At 38.4% G+C, this 21445-nt stretch overlaps 1 protein-coding gene across 1 annotated transcript in view; it reads left to right on the top strand.

The window, feature by feature from the left end:
• Positions 1-21445, top strand: part of SUCLG2 (succinate-CoA ligase GDP-forming subunit beta) — a 133137-nt gene that overhangs the window by 69177 nt on the left and 42515 nt on the right. Inside the window, exons 7-9 of the mRNA XM_054216103.1 lie at positions 186-282; positions 5944-6105; positions 7731-7873. Coding sequence (XP_054072078.1) covers positions 186-282; positions 5944-6105; positions 7731-7873 — 402 coding nt within the window. The remainder of the gene's footprint in view (positions 1-185; positions 283-5943; positions 6106-7730; positions 7874-21445) is intronic.

Genomic DNA, 21445 nt, shown 5'->3' with positions numbered 1-21445 from the left:
CTACATTATAGCTATTTTAGATACTATATAAATAAGATTAAGAAAACAGTAATAAAAGCAGTAATTATCTAGAGCTAATGCGCAATTTAATGAATTAAAAATAATCAATAATGGTTTACCTTTGCTTGAAAACATTAACTTGTATTTTTCTGCGTGGTAATTGTAAATCGCTTGATCAAATTTAGGCAGCAGATCAAATTAAGAAGCTGTATCATCTTTTCTTGAAAATTGATGCCACTCAGGTTGAAGTGAATCCCTTTGGTGAAACTCCAGAAGGACAAGGTAAGAAAGTGAAGGAAACGAATGCATTATAATTCTTTATTTATGCAAACTATAAATTAAATTGCATAGAAGGCTGTAGCAGCAGCTTTGCATTAATTTCATTTTGTAATGTAATTTAAGCAACATTCATAAATATTCCCATGGCAGATTTTACATTTCAATACTTTTTGTTATTTCATGCAAATACTGGAAATACCGGCTTCTACATGTTATGCTTGATGAGAAACAGTGACCCTCTCTGCTCTTCTGCTCTGTGTACAAAGTTGGATTTTTCTTGGGTTTGTTTTGGGTTTTTTGTTAATGCTGCTAGGAATTACTGAGGTTATGTGGAAAGAAACTTGTGATTTTATGTTTTTAAACATATGGGTAAGTTAAAATTTTAAGTGCCTGACTCTGCAACCTGCTAGAGCATGGGAGAAATTCCAGCTGGAACTGTCTGGAACTTAGCTACATCCTTTGGGAGGAAAAAGGGTAATTGATCTGTTTCCACCATGAATACAGTGCTAAGAAGATACAGGGTAACAATAAGGAGCTGGGTTAGCTTTCACATCATTCTAGTAGTTGGTTTTCCAGCTGAAACCTTCCCTTCCATTTGTCATTTTTGTCTGATTAACTTGGACAAAGGCAAAGAGAGGAAGAACTAAAGATGGCTTTGGTGTATTGAAACAGAGTAGGGCTCATCCAGGTGGATCACAGTTACCACCTTGCTGTTTAATTTGATGACAGTGCAATTTTACCCATGCTTTCATTCCTGATGCCAGTATTTTACGGTATTTATGCCCTCTCCTTTTTTATTTCTTGTCTTTGATTTAAATGGATAAGGATGAGAAGTTGTGGAGCTGAGGGGGGAGGTAGTTGAGACTTCACTGTCGAAGGCTGCGGTTCACAAGAACTAGTGACTTCCTAGTGGAGGCCCTGCCTATCGTTTTGTGATTTGAGAGAATTCTTTGACGTTGGGAAGTGCTGATGGGTGTTTCTTGAACATTCTTTCTCAATGTTTGTCAAGAAGGACAATTCCAGCTTTTCACCAACTTTATAAGCTATGCCTATGATTAAAATGGAAATTAGGAAATGGGAAGAGAAAGCTTTTACCCATTTTATCAGACATTAGCAATGTGGCTGCTTAATTGCTGTTCTGCAAACTTTTGGAAATAGATCACTACTATGTCAGTTAAGAACATGAGTTCCTCATTGGAGTCAGTACCAATGGAAAGAATTAGCATTTTTTAAAATACTTCTTATGTGCCCGCAGCTAGTTTGCAAAGTAAAAGCTTTTCACTAAAAATCCATATTTTTGGCTCAGTTGGTCATGAATTCAAAAGCTGAATTGTGGCTAGAAACTATGTAGTCTCTTCCAGTTGTCCAACCTTGTTTTTCTCTTTTTTATTAACAAACCAAATGCAAAACATTTGGCAGAGAATTGTCCACAGCTTAAAAGGAAAATTCTGCTAATGTTGAACTCTGAAAAGCTCGAAAAGATGTAAAATAAAACCTGCCCCACCCTGTTTATCTAACGCAGCTTAATAGGCTCTGGGACACTAAAATGCCCTATTGGAAAGTGACAATTTTTAAAGAAATACAAAAGGAATGTCTTTTCTAGTAAAGTCTAGGAGGATAATTCGGAGACAGTGATAATAATGATTAAATGTGTGTTCGATTTTTTTTTTTTTTTTTTTTTTATATAATGAACTGATTTCAGGTTTAACTAAGCTGGAAGAGCATATTTATAGCCTAAATGTAAGAATTCTGCTTTACTAGGAGACCTTTATTGAATTCCTTCTTGGTTGGGTTTTTTTGGTGTTCTTGCCACCAGAAGCCTTTAGCTCTCTGGACCGAGTGTACCTTGTGAGAATGATGTCCACCAATGCTTCAAATCTTGTGTTTGAGAATCTTTCTCAGCACTGTGTGCTCAGATTTCCACCTCATTTGAAGTACCATAATAACATACCCATTGAATCAATAGTTTCTGCATTGTAAACCTCACTCGGCCTAATAAATGTAAGTCAAATTCTTAGTAACTAACTCTGGCTCCTTTGGTTCTTCGTCAATTTGTGAAATGCGTGCTGGGGGAGAGAAACAAAAAGCCTCACTGTTGATCAGTGTACTTCTATTGTAGGCTGTATTTTAACTAGAAATGGAAAATTTGCCTTCAGAAGACAATAGACTGTTGGTTTTCCCTGCCATTTAAATAGATCCACTGGCCTCATTAAATCCAGTTGGGAATGAGGTGAGAAGGATATTTTCATTTTGTGTTGCACAGTGAAGTAGAAGCAGAACAATGAAATAGGGCCTTGCAAAATGAATAGTCTGGATTTTTCAAGTGCGATCAGTGTGCAGCACATGACACTTTTGACCTTTTGGGGATGAATGGGCCCTTTAAAATACCTGTAACAAAAACTGCCGGAACTTTCCTGTGGATTATGATGTTCATTTCAAATTCAATCAAAACAAATTCATTGGTATGTTTCTCTGCTATGACTGATGCACTCACTAGGTTTATTTTGTGGGTTCAAGACCACTGATGCTGTAAAAATAAAATTTCCTTCCTCAAAACTTGTTGAAATCAGGGTTTTTTTAGTAGAATCATTGACCAAGATACTTTAACAGTACAAGGCAATATGGAAGGTACTCAGTAGTCCTTATACTCAGTCAGAAATTGGGACATCTGTGACAATTGCCTTCTGTCAGGCAGAGAAATGAGCTTGAGGTGAGCTCTTTGTGCCCAGACTAGGCTGTTTCTGGTGTTCACTCTTGCTGGTTCAAAACTAGCTCAGGTGACTGGTATAGAAACACTTTACTGTTGTGTTATTTTGGCAGAGCAAAGGACAAAATCCCCGGTTCAGTACCTACGTCATCTCAGCCATGCGATCCTGCAAGGAAGACCTTTCAGTATGTCTTGGGTATTAGTGAGTGGACACGGTGGACATGTGTAGAGACACTGAGAGGGATGTGAGGAGGGCAGAGGCAGCGCTGTCGGATAACAGAGCAGTGGCATCGTTGGGGTGCCGAGGACGTACTCGGCTGGGTCCCCACACAGGGGAAATTGGTAGACAAGCAGGGGCAAGTGAAGGAGAGGACAGTTTGGACTGAGAGGAAACAAAACCTGGTGGTCCTAGAAGGTCCTGAAGAACCATGGTGGGTACTATGTTTGCATCCTTGCTAGACTGTGATGAGGCGGCACTGTGGAAAAGATGAACTGATTTGGATAAGTTGCCAACTTAGCTTTTCTGGAATGGCTGTGCATATTTATAATTTGAGGGATGGTAGGATTTTTTTATGCTGTTTTCTCCGAGGTTTTTCTGCATGTGTTTCGCATCCAGGAAGCTGAGGAGCAGAAACAGAGTGGGTTTCAAGCTGTGAAAGCCTCCTTACTAGCAGACATACACACAAGTCTTCCTGTGCTTATTTCTTTTTTGTTAGTAGCTTCTCTGTCTGAAATGTCTTAAAGAAGAATAAAGATAAAACAAATGGAAGAACATTTGAGTAGCTTAATGCAGTTATTTCTAATGATAAAATATAAGTCTCTGTATGAAGACCATTATTCCTGTCAAAGTAACAGTTAAGATGGATTTATTTCTTGCTGTGATTTGTGTTTTTCACTTTTGTGAATTTGCGTAAGAAAATACATTGTCGTATGTACTTCCTTTTGTTTAATTTTGTAGAAAATTCTTTTTAACACTATTGGGTCAGAAGCCTGTAACTGCCAATTTCTTTGGGGTTTTTTGTTTTGTTTGCTCTCAGTGTAAGCTGTTCAATTGGCAGATGACAAAAATCCTACACTGTGAGCAAAAACAACACAAATACTCCATGAATATAAGAGTGTTGGAGCTTTCTTTGATATTTGTTTAGAAGAAAATTTCATTTGTATAATCTATCATGCATGTAACAATGTGCTTTTGATGGTGAAAATTGTTTGATAAATATTAATAGGTGTTTTTCCTGCTACTTTGTACAGAATGGCCTCTGTTAAAGTTGAATGTTCTGTAGAAATGAGATTCTGTTAATGTGACATTGAGGCTGATCATGTCTAAGGTAAACAGAGCTCTGAAACTGGAGCTTTACTTGAGCTTTGAGTTGTTTTAGCTATTTAAGGAACTGAAAGCTTGAAGAAGAAAAATGGTAAAGGTCTTAATTCATTGTTAAAAAACTTAAAGCAGCTCCAGTACAGTAGAAGCATATTATGAACTTGAGACATTTCTCCTTTTGGTGGATTCCCCCATGATGGTTGACCAGGCAAGATCTAGCCTCTTCCAAGAGAGGTTATTATACGCAAACCTCATGAATAGTTTTTTGAAATGCGGTCACTGAAACTAAATTTGATCTTGTTTTAATTTTATCCGGTATTGGTTACAAATCAAATGTATTTAGAAAAAAAACCACAAAACCCCCAGCAACATTGGAAATCCAAAAGAAGAAAACCCAATGCAAATCAAGACTTGCCACTGAGACTCTCCATTTGTGTAAATGTTTTGTTTGCTGTTTGCTTAGACATTTCTCCTAAGTTAAGCAATTGTACATTAAAAAAAAAAAAACGAGAGAGGTATTTGTCCACTAAAAAGGATTGTGTGATTAGTTACTTTAGTTGATGGGTATCTATATCAAAAACTAAAAATTGTCTTTTAAATTTAATTGGCCTCTGGTTGCAGAGACGCGTACAGTGCTCATGAGCAGATGCATACGTACCATGTATGTGTTTCGATGGCAATATGAATCAAAACACAGCAGAAAGAAAAACTCCTCAATTTTTCTGGATGTAGCATTTAAAGACACTTAAATCTCTAATTCAGTCAGTAATTATAACCTAGATATAGTACAAATCAGAATACTTAAATAGTGAATGTTTTAATCTAATGAGGTGTTTGTGCAAACCCATAGGAATAAGTAGTCTGTAAATAGGCAAATAACCAGTTCACTCTACATGCATTTCTTTTACTGATTGGGTTTTTTTTGTGAATATTATGTCTACTAGCTAGTCTTTGGTATCTATTATTCAATATAGTCAGGTTTAGCTACTTTTTAGTTTGTTTTTACAACCATAGAGGATGTTGACATTTATAGAAGTTTTGTATTGAATTTTAAAATTTTCTTTATTTAAAACTCATCTTTTTGATCATTTTTAACATACATTGGCTTATAGTTGTTTTCATTTAGATCTTTAGGGAAATTATGTGTGTATAGCTAACAGCCATATTTTTAATTTATAATGTTAAGGAAAGCATTTTATATTGCTCAACTCTAAATGAGTGCATGTTACCAAACATTGCTTTGGATTGCTAACCTGTTACCTGTCGCATCTGTCATACTTTCAAAATACCAAAATCACTGCGGACCACCTGTCCACGTCATAAAAACTGCCTTCATAAATTATGGAAACTTTATGTAAAGCAAACATAGATGATCATCCCTTGACAAAGGCACATGACTGTGTGGCAGGGAGACACTTGCTGTGCCTTTTCTCTATATAGGATTTGAGGAAAACTTTACCTTCTCTACCAGAATAAAGGCTAGAACTTCACCTGATCGTATGTTGGAAGCGGCATCAGTCCTTAAGCAACCCCCTCCCCTCCCTGCTGTGGTAGTTGGTGTAATAGTTCCGAAGCTCTGATTAACTGCAATCTCTAAATGCCTATATGTTGTTTTATTTTTTTTTTTTTTCTCCAGTTGTTTGTTTTGATGCCAAGATAAACTTTGATGACAATGCAGAATTTAGGCAAAAAGAAATATTTGCCATGGATGACAAGTCTGAAAATGAGCCTATAGAGAACGAAGCTGCCAAATACGACTTAAAATATATAGGACTGGATGGAAATATTGCTTGCTTTGGTAAGAACAAATAAATCCAAAAGACATTTGAAGACAAATTCATACTTGTTCAATGTGTAGACTTTGATTACATTCTGACATTCAGTCCACCTTTTGACAGTATTTCAGTCTGTTTTGCTGAGGTTGTCTGTCCTTCCACAAGTTCTTGTGGGAATGAAACTAAAATTGTGTTGCAACTATGATGAAGACTACGGCAGCAGACAGGGAGGGCATGTGTGGTGTCAGAGAGAAGGCAGGCTAAGGGGGAAGCCTGTGGGGTTTCTACATTCTGAATTTTAAGCCGTTGCAATTGATCTTTCCAGTAATCAGGACAAGAAAAGTCCTCAAAATTTGATTGTTAATTTTCAAAAATGATGCTGTGTTTACTCATAAGGCACTGCAAAAGCACGTGTGTGAAAACATGATATTCCCATTTACCAATGAATATTGAACTCCATTTCTTTTTAAGGAAAGCTGCTAAAGAGGCTGTTTGGTTGTTAAAAGGAAAATACCAGTTTCTTATTTTCCTGAAGTTTCTGTAGAACAGAAATTACTCTTGTGTTTAGAAGAGAAAAATAAAAAAGTCAGCTATGTTCTAAATAATTTTCATTTTGTACAAATTCTTTTACCGAGTACAACATTTTGTTTTGAATCTAATTGAATTAGTCATTTTATCTCAGCTTGGTGAAATGACTGGTTTTAGAAAATGTCCAGTATTTACATTGCTTTGATGCTTTGACGGAGTTGGACTAGATGATCTCTAGAGGTCCCTTCCAACTCTGAAGATTCCGTGATTCCGTGATGTGTACTCTAACCACAAATCTAGAAGATGCTGATAATGTGTTGCAGTTGATCAGTAAGTGACAGTCAGATTTTAATCTTAATTAAAAAAAACCAAACAAACCACCAGAAAAACCCTAAGTAATTGGCATCGCTACAGTATTTTTGGGGAGGGTTGGTTGTTTTTTTGTTTTTTGTTTTTGGTTTTTTTTTTAATATTAGATATTGCTGCTGAATTACAGGTGACACAGAAGTCTTACTTAGTCCAGCAGGAGCAACTTACTGGGGAGAAATAATTCACGCCTACTTTTCCTTGCTTAGAGGACATTCATGCTCATGGGAATGTTTCTAGGCTGGTGCAAAGACAAAATGAAAGGCAGTTTCAGGAGCATCTGATATCTGTCCCCACAATTTAGTCATCTGTTTTACAGTAATACGAAGCATCATCTACTGCTATCAGAATGATGGAAGGGGAGCTTAAGGAGTCCATTTGTCCTTCACGTCTCATGATGTGATCACTATTCACAGTTTTCGTGTCTCTTTTTTTTTTTTTACTTATTTTTTTTAAGCAGAAGTCTTTGCATTTCCACAGTTACCATTCCAGTGCTCATACATGCTTAATGCAAGGTGAACATCTTAGTCCTAAAATAAAGTCATAAAGAAATCTAAATGTAGGTGCGTATGCACCAGATTTTGAATTATTTGTTGCACTGAATATCCTTGAATAGATACTGACCTATTTAGAAATAAATATTTATGTAACGTATTGAACCATGTTATGTGGTTGTGCTGATACGTTTTAAGCCTTTTCACAAATCTTACGTACTTTTATGTAAAATATACGCACTTGGTATTTACAATTACAGTCAATGGAGCTGGACTTGCAATGGCAACATGTGATATAATATCCTTGAATGGCGGAAAACCAGCCAACTTCTTGGATCTCGGTGGAGGTGTGAAAGAAGCACAAGTGTATCAAGCATTCAAGCTGCTGACTGCTGATCCAAAGGTAAAAAAGTTGGTTTGGGGACCGGAAGCTTCCCCATGCAGCAATACAGCTGCATTACAGGACTACGAATAGTATGCTGAAAAATACAGATAATGGTGTGGACATGGAGGATCAGAGGCGATCCAAGAGGAAAATTATTTTTCTGTGAACCACTGGATTGACTTTTCAGTTCCTGACCTACGCTCAGGTTTGATCAGTGTTGGGTGGGTGCTTTCTCGAGGCAGTTCAGCACAGAAATGCAGATGTGGTAATGCTGAACATTGCGGTCCTGAACTTTGAACATCTGACTCCTAAAGTGGAATTTGTGGTGAGATTAGATACTTAAAATATTATTCCTAACAGTACACTGCCACAGTAGAGTGAGAAGGAGAATGTAAATTAAACAAATAGCTAATACTGAAGGCTGATTTGTATTCTTTTAAGCTCAGATTTCTAAAATATCTGATTCTGCACTGCAGGATAGTAGTCTGTGTTTAATTAACGTTCACAGGCTGGAATCATAGCCTGGTACATTCTAACACTTCCTTTTGCAGATGGAGGTGCAGTTGCTCTTTTCTTTTTGAACAACAGGAGAAGAAATCAGTCTGTGTGTATTGAGTAGAAGTTATTTCTAGAGATGCATGTTGGCATGCTGAGGTCATTGGTCCCCTTTGCAGACAGAAGTAGAATATCTACTGAGAGAATATTGGTCAGGCGTAGGCATTGGAGCAACGCCAGCTGACCATCCCTGCCAATGCGGAGTTGTGCTTTTGTGCTTAGCCAGAACTTAAGTTGCTGTAGATTTTTTTTTTTTTTTTTACTAATGAAAATCTGTCGAAGGGCTTTGATCATCTTTTCCATCTCCTGTACCTGAGCATCTCTGCTGAAGTCCCAATTTCAACATTTTGCTGCTTTTTGTGAATCTGGCTTTATCTCCTTTGTCTCTTTTTTTTCCAGTGCTTCCAGCCATTTTCTGCATGTTCATTGTGTCTGTGATATTAGCTCCTCTAAATACCACCTTCCTGTGAAAATTGCATCACTGTAATGGTATACCCCTGTGCAAGAGTAAGTGACAAAATGTTGTGACTTTTCGAATGGAGGAGGATATTGTTTGCAGCAAAATTTCAAGGCAAAATCAGGAAGAAAACTTACAGTACAAAATAAGCACAGGTCAACTTCATATTCTAAGCTCTTTGTAGTTGTAACTCCTTGCGTGTTTTTAAGGCACATAATACCTTGATGGCTCAGCTGTACTAGTGAGAGTCATCTGCAATGTATAAAACGTTCTTCCTGGATCGTTTTGCACTCCCTTGGACCTAGGTTGTGCTGACCTTTTGTTTGTAGCGGTCTGGGTTTATGTTCTTCCCAAAACCTACAGGAAAAGAACCGGTTGCCTCCGTCTACTTAATTATCTTATAAGCTTCAAGTCATTAAGATGCCTAAAGGAACACAGACCTGGAGAAGTAGAGAAGCAACATACCTTGTCTGGGGCAGAAGGGAGGCGGGATGGAACTTGAGATTCATGCTAGAAAACCAGATTGTTTCCTTCTTTGTCTGATGCTAGTAGACACTGTTATGCATGTCTTCGTTTGTATGAGTTTTAGCTGTTCTTAGGACATTACACAAAGATTTATTTGTGCATGTTTGAGTTGTTGTGCAGTGCATGCTTTGTATGATGATCAAGGTTTGGTTGAGATGTAATTTAGTTCTGAAACTTGTATTAGTACCGGAGAAGCAGGTGCACTAAAGTCTTAGGTACACAACTTAGCTGATGATTATCACTATGCTAAATAGATTCTTCTGTCTGCTACAGCACAATCAGCGGGTCTTAATTTTGGTGATGAAACTTACTGAGTTTAAACAATTTTAAAACAAAAAGGCATTTCAGTAGCTCTCAGGTGTATAACATCTGCATACCCAACATTTGACTTGTAAATGTATGCTCCTTCTATTATATAGTCTTTGTATATATTACTGCTTAACACTAGCTGCCTACATCGGGGCTAATGAAGCTCTGCTAATTGAGACAGTGGGGCAGAGTAAATTTAGCATGGAATGGACCTGAAACAGTCCTTTATGCTTGTGTCTGTGCACAGCTGTAGCTGTGCCATCCCTGGCTTTGACTGGCCAAAAATGTAGACTGCTTTAGCCTAAATGCAACACAACTCATTCCTCATTAACTTGTAAGAGGTAATGGAGGTGAGGCTCATTCTGGATGTCATCTCTAAGCATGTGGAGGAAAAGAAGGTTATCACGAGTGGATTCACCAAGGGGAAAACATGCTTAACCAATCTGCTAGCCTTCTGTGATGGCATGACTGGCTAGGTGGATGAGGGAGAGCATTGGATGTTGTCTACCTCGACTTTAGCAAAGCTTTTGACACTGTTCCACCTAACATCCTGGTAGGTAAGTTTAGGAAGCGTGGGTTAGATGAGTGGACAGTGGGGTGAATTGAGAACTGGCTGAATGGCAGTGCTCAGAGGGTTGTGATCAGTGGCGCAGAGTCTAGTTGGAGACCTGTAGCTAGCGGTGTTCCCTAGGGGTCAGTACTGGGTCTGGTCTTGTTCAGCATATTCAATGACCTGGATGAGGAGACAGAGTCTACCCTCAGCAAGTTTGCCGATGACACCAAACTGTGAGGAGTGGCTGACACACCAGAAGGTTGTGCTGCCATTCAGTGAGACCTGGACAGGCTGGAGAGTTGGGTGGAGAGGAACCTAATGAATCTTCCCCTTCTCCTCTGCCCTGGTGAGGCCACACCTGGAGTACTGTGTCCAGTTCTGGGCTCCCCAGTTCAAAAAAGACAGGGAACTACTGGAGAGAGTCCAGCAGAGGGCTATGAAAATGGTCAGGAGACTGGAGCAGCTCTCTTATGGGGGAAGGCTGAGAGACCTGGGTCTGTTTAGCCTAGAGAAGAGAAGATGAGAATGGTTCTCATCACGCTTACAAATGTCTAAAGGGTGGATGTCTAGAGGGTGGGGCCAGACACTTTTCAGTAGTGCCCAGCAACTGGGCAAGGGGCAATGGGCACAAACTGGAACATGGGAAGTTCTATCTGAACATGAGGAAAAATGTCTTTAGTCTGAGGGTAACAGAGCACTGGCACAAGCTGCCCTGAGAGGGTGTGGAGTCTCCGTCTCTGGAGATACTAAAAACCCGCCTGGACGCGTTCCTGTGCCACCTGCTCTGGGTGACCCTGCTCTGGCAGGGGGTTGGACTAGAAGCGCTCCAGAGGCCCCTTCCAACCCCTGCCATTCTGTGATTCTGTGATTCCTCTCCTCATACACCATGTCCATTAGCTTATGAATATACGGTAAGATAATTGAATGAATCCTCTCTTAACTAATAGTAGGTTTTCAATCCCAAGAGTCATTGTGGCTAATGTAGCATTCACAGTTTGTGTCTGCTCAGTCATTTCCCTGTAACCTTTAACCTGATTCCTACCTTGTTTGAGAAGATAAAAATTTGCTCTTGGGACCTTGAGGGGGCAATTAATTGTTGTAAATGTCTCCAAACAACATGGAGCCTTTGAGGAATGACTAAACAAACAAAAAAATCTGCAGGGCTGTAATATGCAGAAGCACTGTCTTTTAGTTGCACTGAAATATGGCACTGTCAATGTTAAGGACATTTGTAAGAGAAGAAATCTTCCAGAATGAAATGTTCAACTGCACTTTGAAATAGATCTGTTTCTCTCTTTTAGTTGTCTTTAAAACGTCTATTTTGTATTAAAGCAAAAAAATACAGGTGTGCCATTATTTGATTTAGTGAAGCTGGCAATATTGGTTTTGAGAAAAATTAAGATCTTGGCTGGTTTGCTGCTGGTTTAATTTGGCTGTTGTCAGTGTCTATAATTCTTAAAAAAAAAAAAAAAAAAAGTTTTTTTTGTTGCAAAAGGTTACCCACTGGCTTTTGGATGGAAATGCTGTCTCTGGAGTCAGTGACCCTTTTATACTCTGCTGGTCTTGTTTGCAGTCTGCCATATCCAATACTTCCTAGGTCAGACAGGTCATTGCAACGGTTCTGAATTCCTTTCTTTTTCACTATCTAAATTCCAGACTCTTTTTTTCTTTTTTTTTTTCCCCCCTCCTTCCTGCCTGTCTTGTTTCTATGAGTTTGTGCCGTGCGTCTGCTTTGTCAGAACATCAACCATTTTCCCTTTTCTCAGGTAGTAACAGGAAAGGGGAAGATGGCTTGATTCTGGGTGTTCAAGCTGCTTCATTGCTCCTCTTTGTCCTGCAGTCAAGTAGAAGAGGTTGTTTCCTTCAGTATTTCAGAGGTTCTGAGTGATGCCTGGTTCTCCCCTGCATGTATGAAGTGCTGTTTCAACCGTCCTCACTGAAGTCCTCATCCTTGAGTACTTTCACATCCTTACCAAGCTCAACAGGTGCTCATTTTTATTCCCGCTGAAGACCTGATCGGTTATATTTACTATGTGATGATTGTTTGTAGGATTCAACAAGGGTTCAACAAGATTCAGCTAAGGTTAAAATAAACCCAGTCTTGTCAGTAAATCTGCTGTCTGGAGCGCTGAAGCTTGGTTGCCATCTCTGTCCTCTGCTTTGGCCTGGAGTCGTCCCACATATCGGACACTCCTAAATTCCTGCAGGTTTTTCTCTCAGCTTTTTTATACACATTGCAGAGAGAGTCGGCGTCAGGTTTCATATGTCAGACTGGCTGAATCGTGTTTTTGAAGACCCTAGTGAGTATGAGAGCCCATAATGACAAGGCTCTTGGTGAGATGTATTTAGTGACTACAATTAGGCCAAGGCCAGAAGCATCTTACCTACAATCTGAAGCAAGTCACATCCGCTGTCTCTTTCTTGCATGTGGTCTTGATAGAATAAAAATAATATTGTATACGTTACTGGTGTAGGAGAATTGCCCATTAATGCTGACATAAATGGTACGTGTACTTGAGATGTGACCCAGACGTAGCACTACATAGTCTTTCCTCAGGCTTTTGGCTACACACCATCCCTTGCCCTTGTTGCTCTGTCTCCCTCAGAGGAGATAAAATACAGAAACACGAGTAAAGCAAACTAAGCTGTAAGCAGGTTTGCTTTATTATTGACTGTCTCTAGTCCTGAAATTAATAGTTGACTCCTAACAGAAAGTAACACTGAAATACAGGCAGTTAAAGGCTAAAAGTTTGTTGTTCTTGTTTTCCTTTTTGCCCTAAAGCTACTTTGACAACCTTTTTTGAAGCCTGTCATTGATGATACGACTAAAGACTTATCAAACCAATTGATGTTAACAAGTTTTTGCTTGTCATATAAGCAAAATACTATTGACAGATTGACAAACATCTCTGCAGAAAAAATGTTCCATATTGACATCTGTTAACTCATATCCAGGGAATAATTAATATCAAACACACAAAACTTAATTTGCCTTTTTGGTTTGATTTTTTTTCCATCTATTTTTTAGTCCAAAATGAAAATATTCTTTTATTAATATGGAGTAGACATTCTTATTCCCATCACTTTACTTTGCCTGTTTGCTTATGTCAGAGGCATCTCTCTGTCCACCTCAGTGATGGGAAAAATAATGGCACTGATGTGTCTTGCCATTAAGTTGCGTGTGAAGCAGCAGCCTTGGGACTTTTATTTCCCTGGCATCTGAGAGAGTGAACAGAATTCTGAAAGAGGGTATCATTAAATCATAAATTTGCAATTCACTTATTTTCCAGCTGTGCTTGGTGTGAAAGTAATACAGTTTATCCATCCTTATTATTTAAGACATTTTTATCGCCAGTTTATCCTTTTGGCTTGAGGGATTTTTAGTATTAGTTTTCTTTAAATTGCAGTCCATTATGTGGCAACAGAAGGGACAACATTATGCTAAGAGGAAAGATTTGGGATATTTCTTTCTCTGATTTCAGAAATAAAAATAAGGTTGTCTTGTATAATTTATTAGGTCTTTATTTTGGGTGAATTAATTCAGAATTGGATGAGCTAGTTCAGTTAAAACAATTCAGAAGGTCTGCAAACATTCAGGCAGTTTGGAGTATGGTAACTGTATCGCTGTGTTATTGGACTGTTTGCTCTCACTCTGCAATTTTAAGCAAGGACTTGCTCCCAGTTTTAGGGGGAAGGGCTCTTTTCAGTCTGGTTTCTAACTAGGCTTGACTGCATAGCTGAGGGTTTTGTCCTGGAAGTTGTGCAAAAATCTGTCTTATTCGGTGAGTCAGTGCCTAGTGTTTAACTGTTGGGTTACAAGGCTGAGCCAGAAAGGGGTTTTGGCAGCTAAGCTTTTTTCAGAGTTGCCAGGTGCCTGTTCTGTTCCCAACCAATTATTCCCTGCATCCTGCCCACTGAGGCAATGTTTCAAACAGTCTGGGAGAAAAGCGAGTGGAAGAAGAGGAGGGGAATGTTGTCACGTGGCATTCCTGATCCAGGATTGGGCACTGAGACATTATAATCGCATCAAACAAAAATAAAAATAATGGCAGCAGCCAAGTCGTGAGTGCAGGCAGTTTGCACAGCTGTTTAATGTGATCTGCAGTATGTCTGTTGCAGCATTAGTCATGCCAATCAGTCAAGGCTATCAAGTCTGTCTCGACTAAGAGGAAGAGTTGCGGCTTGAACATCCAAGGCAACATCCAGGAACAAAGAACCAACTCATCTGATTTACTTTTGGAGCTGCCTTTACCCATTGATGAGAATGGTTATTAATGCTGTTAGTCCTGGAAGTTTTGTATCAAGTGAGAGGGAGGCTGCTTTGGAGAGTGGGAAGGGGACTATTAAGCTTTAAAAGTCATAAATAAAAAGTGTGTGAAGGTTTCAAAAATACAAAAATTAAAGTGGCCCCACTTGCTGCGATAGCAAGCCTTATCCTAGTTGGAGCATAGGCTGGTTGTGAATAGTTTGTCATATGTTTTCTGCATTTAACTGACTAATTGTCAGTAGTGGATTTCTCAGTGTTACAATAACACGAAACCGTGCATCAGTAGGATCAGATAACCTTCTCTATCACACATGCAGCCTCTGTCAGTGCGTGTGTGAAGAAAAAAATGAAATGTAAATAGCGCTCAGTTATGGACATGTATTAGAGTGTTAGCATTGGATTTGTTTGAATTGTCAGATCACGTGTCATTTCAGATAATGCAGAGAAACCCTATTCTTACATAGTCATTAGAAATCATTTTGCTTTCTCATTCAAATATCATGCATCCTTTACACACATCATTACCCAGCTCTTCTTTACACAGCATGAAAAGTCTATGCCTTATGTGTTTTTCTGATTCACACAAGAGGGTAAAGCATCATATGCCGTTGTGAGTACTCTAAAAGCTGTAGCTGAAAAGTTATTGTGGTGAAAAATATCTGTGTGTTATAGCATAGTGTTCCACGAGTGGTTACTGTAAGTCTAGTAGTGGTTACTGTAAGTCTAGTGCTCGCACCTCTGCAGAGCCCTTTGTAGCTTCACCTGCGTAGCTGAAACTGGTGGCACTGAATTTAGTGGGTCCTTCTGAAAGTTCAGGCTTTGACTGCTGTTTTTCCCCTCTCTGTGTGAACTGTTGGTTACCATACTCATCTGCCATAGATGACCACTCTCAACACTGATCAAAAATTATATAGTCCATTAAAAAAAAAAAGTGCTATGGAAATTATGATAGTTATCACTGTTCCTCTACTGCTTATTACCTAGCCCTATCCTACTGGCAGTTTTGTACTCAGCATTGTTTTTGTAGAAATGAAGTATTAATTTATTGGGGTTTTTTTAAGTCATAATCTGTAAACCTGTTGGTTTGTGTTGCAATTTTGACATTTGTGTAAGATGATGTCTAATCAATCATTGAAGTATACCACGTATTTTTGGAAGCTGGATCTTACTGCATCATCTTGATACTGTCGCCTAATAGCATGTAGAGAGCCCCTTTTGCCTTGGGGGGTGTATAAACACGTAGGGAGAGACCATGCTTTTTTCTTACTTAAAATACACAAAAGACTCAAGGGTTGAAAGGAGAACCAGACAGAAAAAAACTGAAGGAGACCTTCAGTTAACCTGGGTAATCTGCCCAGAGTTGCAGGTCAATGTCTGCCTCGGTAAGGCAAGAAGTAGTAAAGTTTAAATGCAGCAAAGGAATTTAGGTTAGCTGTTCTGAAAATTGTCCAGCAGAAAAGCTGGCTGAGTCCTGCCGCAGTTTGTTTTGGGAACTTACAGGCTATCCAGCACCACAAGGCTTTAAGGACTAGCTAAACAAAAATTTATCCGGGGTGTTTCAGGAAGAGTTGGTCCTACCTTGGAGCCAATGGATGGACTGGAGGTTTCTTTTCCTCTTTCGGAGAACTGCCCTAACTTAAAGCTGTGATTAGTAGTTTTATAGGGGCAATAGTGCCTTCGCTTTTGATGCTTGTAGAAGTTTAAGATTACTACCGCAGGATGACAGTTTGTAGAGGCAGAAAAGACCTATTAGAGCACAGAAATGTCTTGTAAAGCTGGAAAAAGTGGACAAAGGCATATTCTATTTTCTGCCTCAGAAGTTTGTACAAATACTTTGCCTTTAAGCAAGGATATTGGAGCAGCTCATAATTCTTTTATAGAACTGTAATTCTATAGGAATAATTTAGGAGTTTCCCCACGTTTTTATTAGCACTGCATTGGTGAGAAAATATAAACTAATAGAACTTTAACAAGGATTTCTTCTAATGTGTCTTTGCGGTTTTGCGAGACTTAATGTGAAATGACTAGTCCTCTTTTAGAGCACTTACAGTATTGAAAAGGCATTCTTTCATTTCTTTGAAGCATTTGTAGAGACTGATAGCATATTGCCAATATTTATGAAAATGTGAGGACAATTATGCATTTAAAATGCATAATTGAATTGTCTTGATTTATAATCAAGAGTCATGTATTTTTCAAGAGCGCATGTAGTATTGAGTCCTAAGTAATTGATATGTAAATATACTTTAACATGAATCTGCCATTATTTATAGGCACCGACAGCTTGAATGCCTTTTGGCATTTTAGAGCTGGCTCTAATGAATCGTAAAAACTGGATATGAAAATAAACTTCCTAAGCAAGAGGAAAACTTGCAGAGATTTCGTAATCATCTCCTTTGTGGTGGAATAAGGGAAAATCACAAATGTTTCCTTAAAAGGTAAACGCTGAAAAATTTGTGGAAGAACCACAATAAAAATTGAGCTGTCAGGTTTGGATGGAATTTGAAATGTTGGTGTGCCAGTTACCCTGTCTGTATGGGATCACTTCTGAAGAAGGGACAGAGGAGCAGACGTTTCCATTTCCTTGGAATTCAGTCTGCCTCATCCTCTTGAGCTGGCTGCTGTGTGGTCAAGGCTTGCTGTATTTTCCTGCTTGTTTGGAGGTACTTTTAATTAATGATCAGAGTGGTAGAGGAATTTTTGATTGGGTTCTTTGTTCATTAGTGCTTGAGACTGGAGAATCTGGACTTTTCTGAGATATCCACTGATGAGGCAGTATGGCTGAGCCTGCGGTGGGAAGTGTTTAAGAGAAGTCCATGGTAATGGGTATGGGATTGTACACGTAATGTCATAGTGTAGCATTACCCCTCTTGTTCCAAACCAGGGCCTAAAGTGAAGGGTGAGGGATACAGGCAGTGAATCTCCATTGTGAAAACCTTGCCAGCATCACCTCTAACGGCCAAATGCCCGATGTCACATCCAGCGTGTGCCATACCGTGTGCAGTTACGTTTGTGTCTCAGTATTGCCTAGTAAAAGGACATGCCATGCGTAATACATCAGAAAAGTGTTTAATCCTTTACTGTATACTCTACAAATTGATGAAATTTTGAAAATTTATGTGACTCATTTCACAATTAGCGAGGATGTAAAGAGATGTTTTAGGAATCTCAATTTGGTAATTCAGCTTGGTGAGATGAGTAATTTATTATGAATCTATTTATAGGTCATCTATCTAGCAAATTTACAGGAGAATGAAAGACAATTCATTGGATAATATAAGTAGGAAATAGTATATTTAAAAAAAAAAAAAAGTTGTAGGTGTCCTTACTTAAACTCTTCTGTAGAGAAAATGGCATTTTAATACTCATTATTTTTAAGTGGTTTGAGGTGTTATGGCTGTCTAGGAAAGTGTTTGTTCTTTCCATCAAAATGAAGAAATTTAATCACCTTACCTCCATCTGTTCCTGATAGAAACAGGCCTAGATGATGAACTGTATATTTCAAGTAGGTGCTTCTAGCCATTTGTACTGGGTAAGACATGCTCCTCTTCTGACAGTGAAATGAATATCAGCTGGTTTTACTTATAATTTTGGAAGCATCCTTGATAGATGGAGCACAGGTAGAGAGAGCATAGGTTAGTTGAAGAATGAGACTTAATTTGGGGGGAAAAAAATGGTTGAAACATGGCAAAATTAATGAGCATTTTCCCATCATAAAATTACTTTTTAAAGACAGAAGAATAAAGGGCCTGATCTTGCTAAGATTTTTATTGTAAAGATATGTCTATACTTAAAAAAAGGGGGGGGGGAAGGTTTATTAAAATGGGCTTTTTGTCTCTAAGCTGAAAAGGTGCAGCGATGTGGTTATTGGGGAAGAGGAGTGAATTGCATAGAAAATATACAGCTCCTGCACTTGTCTCTGCAGTGACACTTGTGCTCTGGTTTGCATCCTAATATAGGGAATAGATTATGATAAGCGATCTTGTTCTAACCTATTATTACTCCATATGCCACCTGAAATGATTGGTGCAGTGATGTGAGCAAGAATAATATGCAGGTCAGGCAAATAAGTAGCTTTTAAATTCATTGGCATCTTTTTAAGAAAAAGATCTGTTAGGACATCCACCCATTTCCATGGAAATGGGATTTTGAGGTGCAGTGTATCCTCAGATATTTTCTGTATTCCATTGTAGATGCCTCTTTTTTCTTTTTTTTTTTTCTTTTTTTCTTTCCTTTTTTGTTAGAGTTGAGGAAGGGAATGTATTTTTCTAAAGTATGTAGACTGTGGTTTTGGGGCAGGATACACTCTGCCTTCCCAGTCAGAGGAATGCGTTTAATTTATATTTGAATAAGAAAAATACTTGTTGGCCTGTGTTCATCCATTCATCTGCATAGCTGAGCACAGAGTGATGAAAAAGCTTTGGAAAAGAAGAATTATTTGAAATATGACTTAATGAAAGAGGGAAAAGCTATTTCTTTCTCTTGAATCTCTGTTTTGTTACAGGTGGGACTGAATTATTTCACAACTTCATTATTCATGCTCCAATTCAACAAGATATTCAAACCTGTTTCAAGTTTTAATATTTTATTATCTATTATTCTGAGTGGATGGGTAAAGCTGAAATAAATGAGCCTATTCACTTTTAAAGCTTGTCATGTGTTTAAGTACTTGGCAAATCAAGTCCACAACTACCACAAGTGAGTAGTTCTTACTCTCATTGCTAGAGGTTTAGTTTCATCTTCTAATAGAAAAACTATCCTCTTATAGGAAGATGAAAATTAGTCCTGTTTCTCAAAAGATGTTATCTGTATTGTACCTTTCAATATTTTGTTGTACTAGGCAGTCTCTGAAATCAGGTGTTTTCTTTAGAGTAGTGAGAAAAGTGGGGAGCTTATCTCTTTTAGTGCTCATACTTTTGATAGCAATCTGCAGAAAACAGGAGTTATTCCATCGCCCAGTGCCTGATTCTTTTATGTGTGTAGTCTGGGGGGTGGAGGAATAGGAGTAATGTTCCAGACAGGCTCTGTGGGCGTCTAACCACAGTTCCTTCAGTTGCACAGGAGTTCAACTGATTTAAGTGGCTCCAGTATTTGTGTTACTGACTGTGAGTGGGGAATAGCAGTGCGTAGAGTCTGTGTAAAGCAGCATGAGGCTGTAAAGGACATGGTCCGCAGAAATAACCACATCAGTCAAAAACCGGGCAAAACTTGGGGACTGTCTCTGCAAATGTATTGGATATTGTGATTATCACGCTGTTAGCTCATACACCACGCTTTTGAGCTATCCTTGAGAAAAAACAGGTCATTATGTGTTGTCTGTCAGGCAAAGTGGACACATCTTGTTCATTTGATCTTTCAGTGAGTTTGGTTTGAATTAAATGTATAGCCCTGAGCTTAATTAAGTTTTTGAACTTTCTTTAGGGTTCTAGCTAACCCCAGAGGGAAATAGCTTGGGGAGGGAAGTAGTTTCCCTGTAGGTTTTGTTTGTTTGTTTTTTAAACTTTTCTCTCCATCCTAAAAATCTGCTTTTGTTTGTTTTATACTCCCAAACATGCTAGCAGATTCTGGCTTAACTCTGGTGAGTAGAAAGCAGGAAATTTTTGCTTCCCCATACTTCCCCTCTTTTTGTAACAATTTGGAGGATGTTACTTCTCTGTCCTCTTTATTCAACAGAATCCAGCTTTCATTTGCTCTGTGGGTACCTTCTAAAGCACTGGAGGGGGAAATAATCTTAAATACCTGTATTTAATAAACACATTGCCTTTGCATTATTAAAATGACAGTATGGATTCTTTTATAAAATGTGGACTGAAAGTCTAGTGAAAACTGAAATGAATAATTCAGCCTCCTACCAACAAGGATTGATTAATTCCTACAAATCTATGAGCAGAATTGTATATTCTTTTTTTTAATTGGGTAAAGTGTACTTACAAATCAGCTGGATAAGGTTATGTACCTGGTTCTGGTGCTTCTCGCTGAGTTACAGGGGAGTTCCCCCTGGTGCGGAATGCTCCAGGCAGGGATTGCGTATGGGAGAAGGCAGCAGAGAGCCGGTGGGGGCTGGAAGCTACAAACTGGGCTACTGCTGTCTTTTGGCATAGCTTACAAAGCTCGGGCGCTGTACAGGCTCTGCTTGTCAAGAGAAAAGTGGGTGCCAGTTCCCAAACATTTTCCTATTTCTCTGTTGTAAAGCGGAATAGAAATAGTAAGCAATGAATGAATAGTAAGCAATGAAGTAGAAATACTAAGCAATACATTTGCAATGGTAGTACCTCAATGATAACATAAAATGTCACTTTTACTGAAGGGTTTTAACTCTGAGATTTTTTTAATGGAAACTGTTGATTTTTCTTTGGGTTGGTGAAAGACCACACATTTCTTCAAGGGAAGTGGACTGACTTCATGAAAAAAGCTGAAAACTTCGGTTTTAATCGAGATTTCTTTTTTTTTAAATGGAAAAATACTCAACCAATTTGAGCCAAATTGCTCTGAAAATTCCAGCTAAAAGAAAATAAGGGCCTGTGTGTGGAAAGACAGGTCAATAATGTGTGACCAAATAGATTTTGCTGAAATTTCCAAAATTATTCAGAGGTTTCCAGCAGGAAAAAAGGCAAAAAAACTTAAAAATTTTTTTTGAGCAATTAAAGGAGTTCAGCAAGAATAAGGTAGCCTTACTTGTTGCAAATTGCTATATAATTTCTTCTGCTCAGCAGTGTGGAGCAGGTACTATTTCAGATACTCCTAATGAATTAAAATAAAATAAATTTTCTGGCTATACAACACCATTTTCACCTTCAATGTTCTGCTATGGCTTAAAAATCTCTTTTTCTATTCATTATGACTTGTATATATATATTTTACTCATCAGACAAGTCAGGGGAGAAGAGAACTAGATTTTTTTTCATTTAATTTGCTACAGTGAGG

The sequence above is a fragment of the Rissa tridactyla genome, chromosome 10 (assembly GCF_028500815.1).
Source record: "Rissa tridactyla isolate bRisTri1 chromosome 10, bRisTri1.patW.cur.20221130, whole genome shotgun sequence".
Classification (NCBI taxonomy): domain Eukaryota; kingdom Metazoa; phylum Chordata; class Aves; order Charadriiformes; family Laridae; genus Rissa; species Rissa tridactyla.
This window is presented reverse-complemented; position numbering and strand designations above follow the sequence as displayed.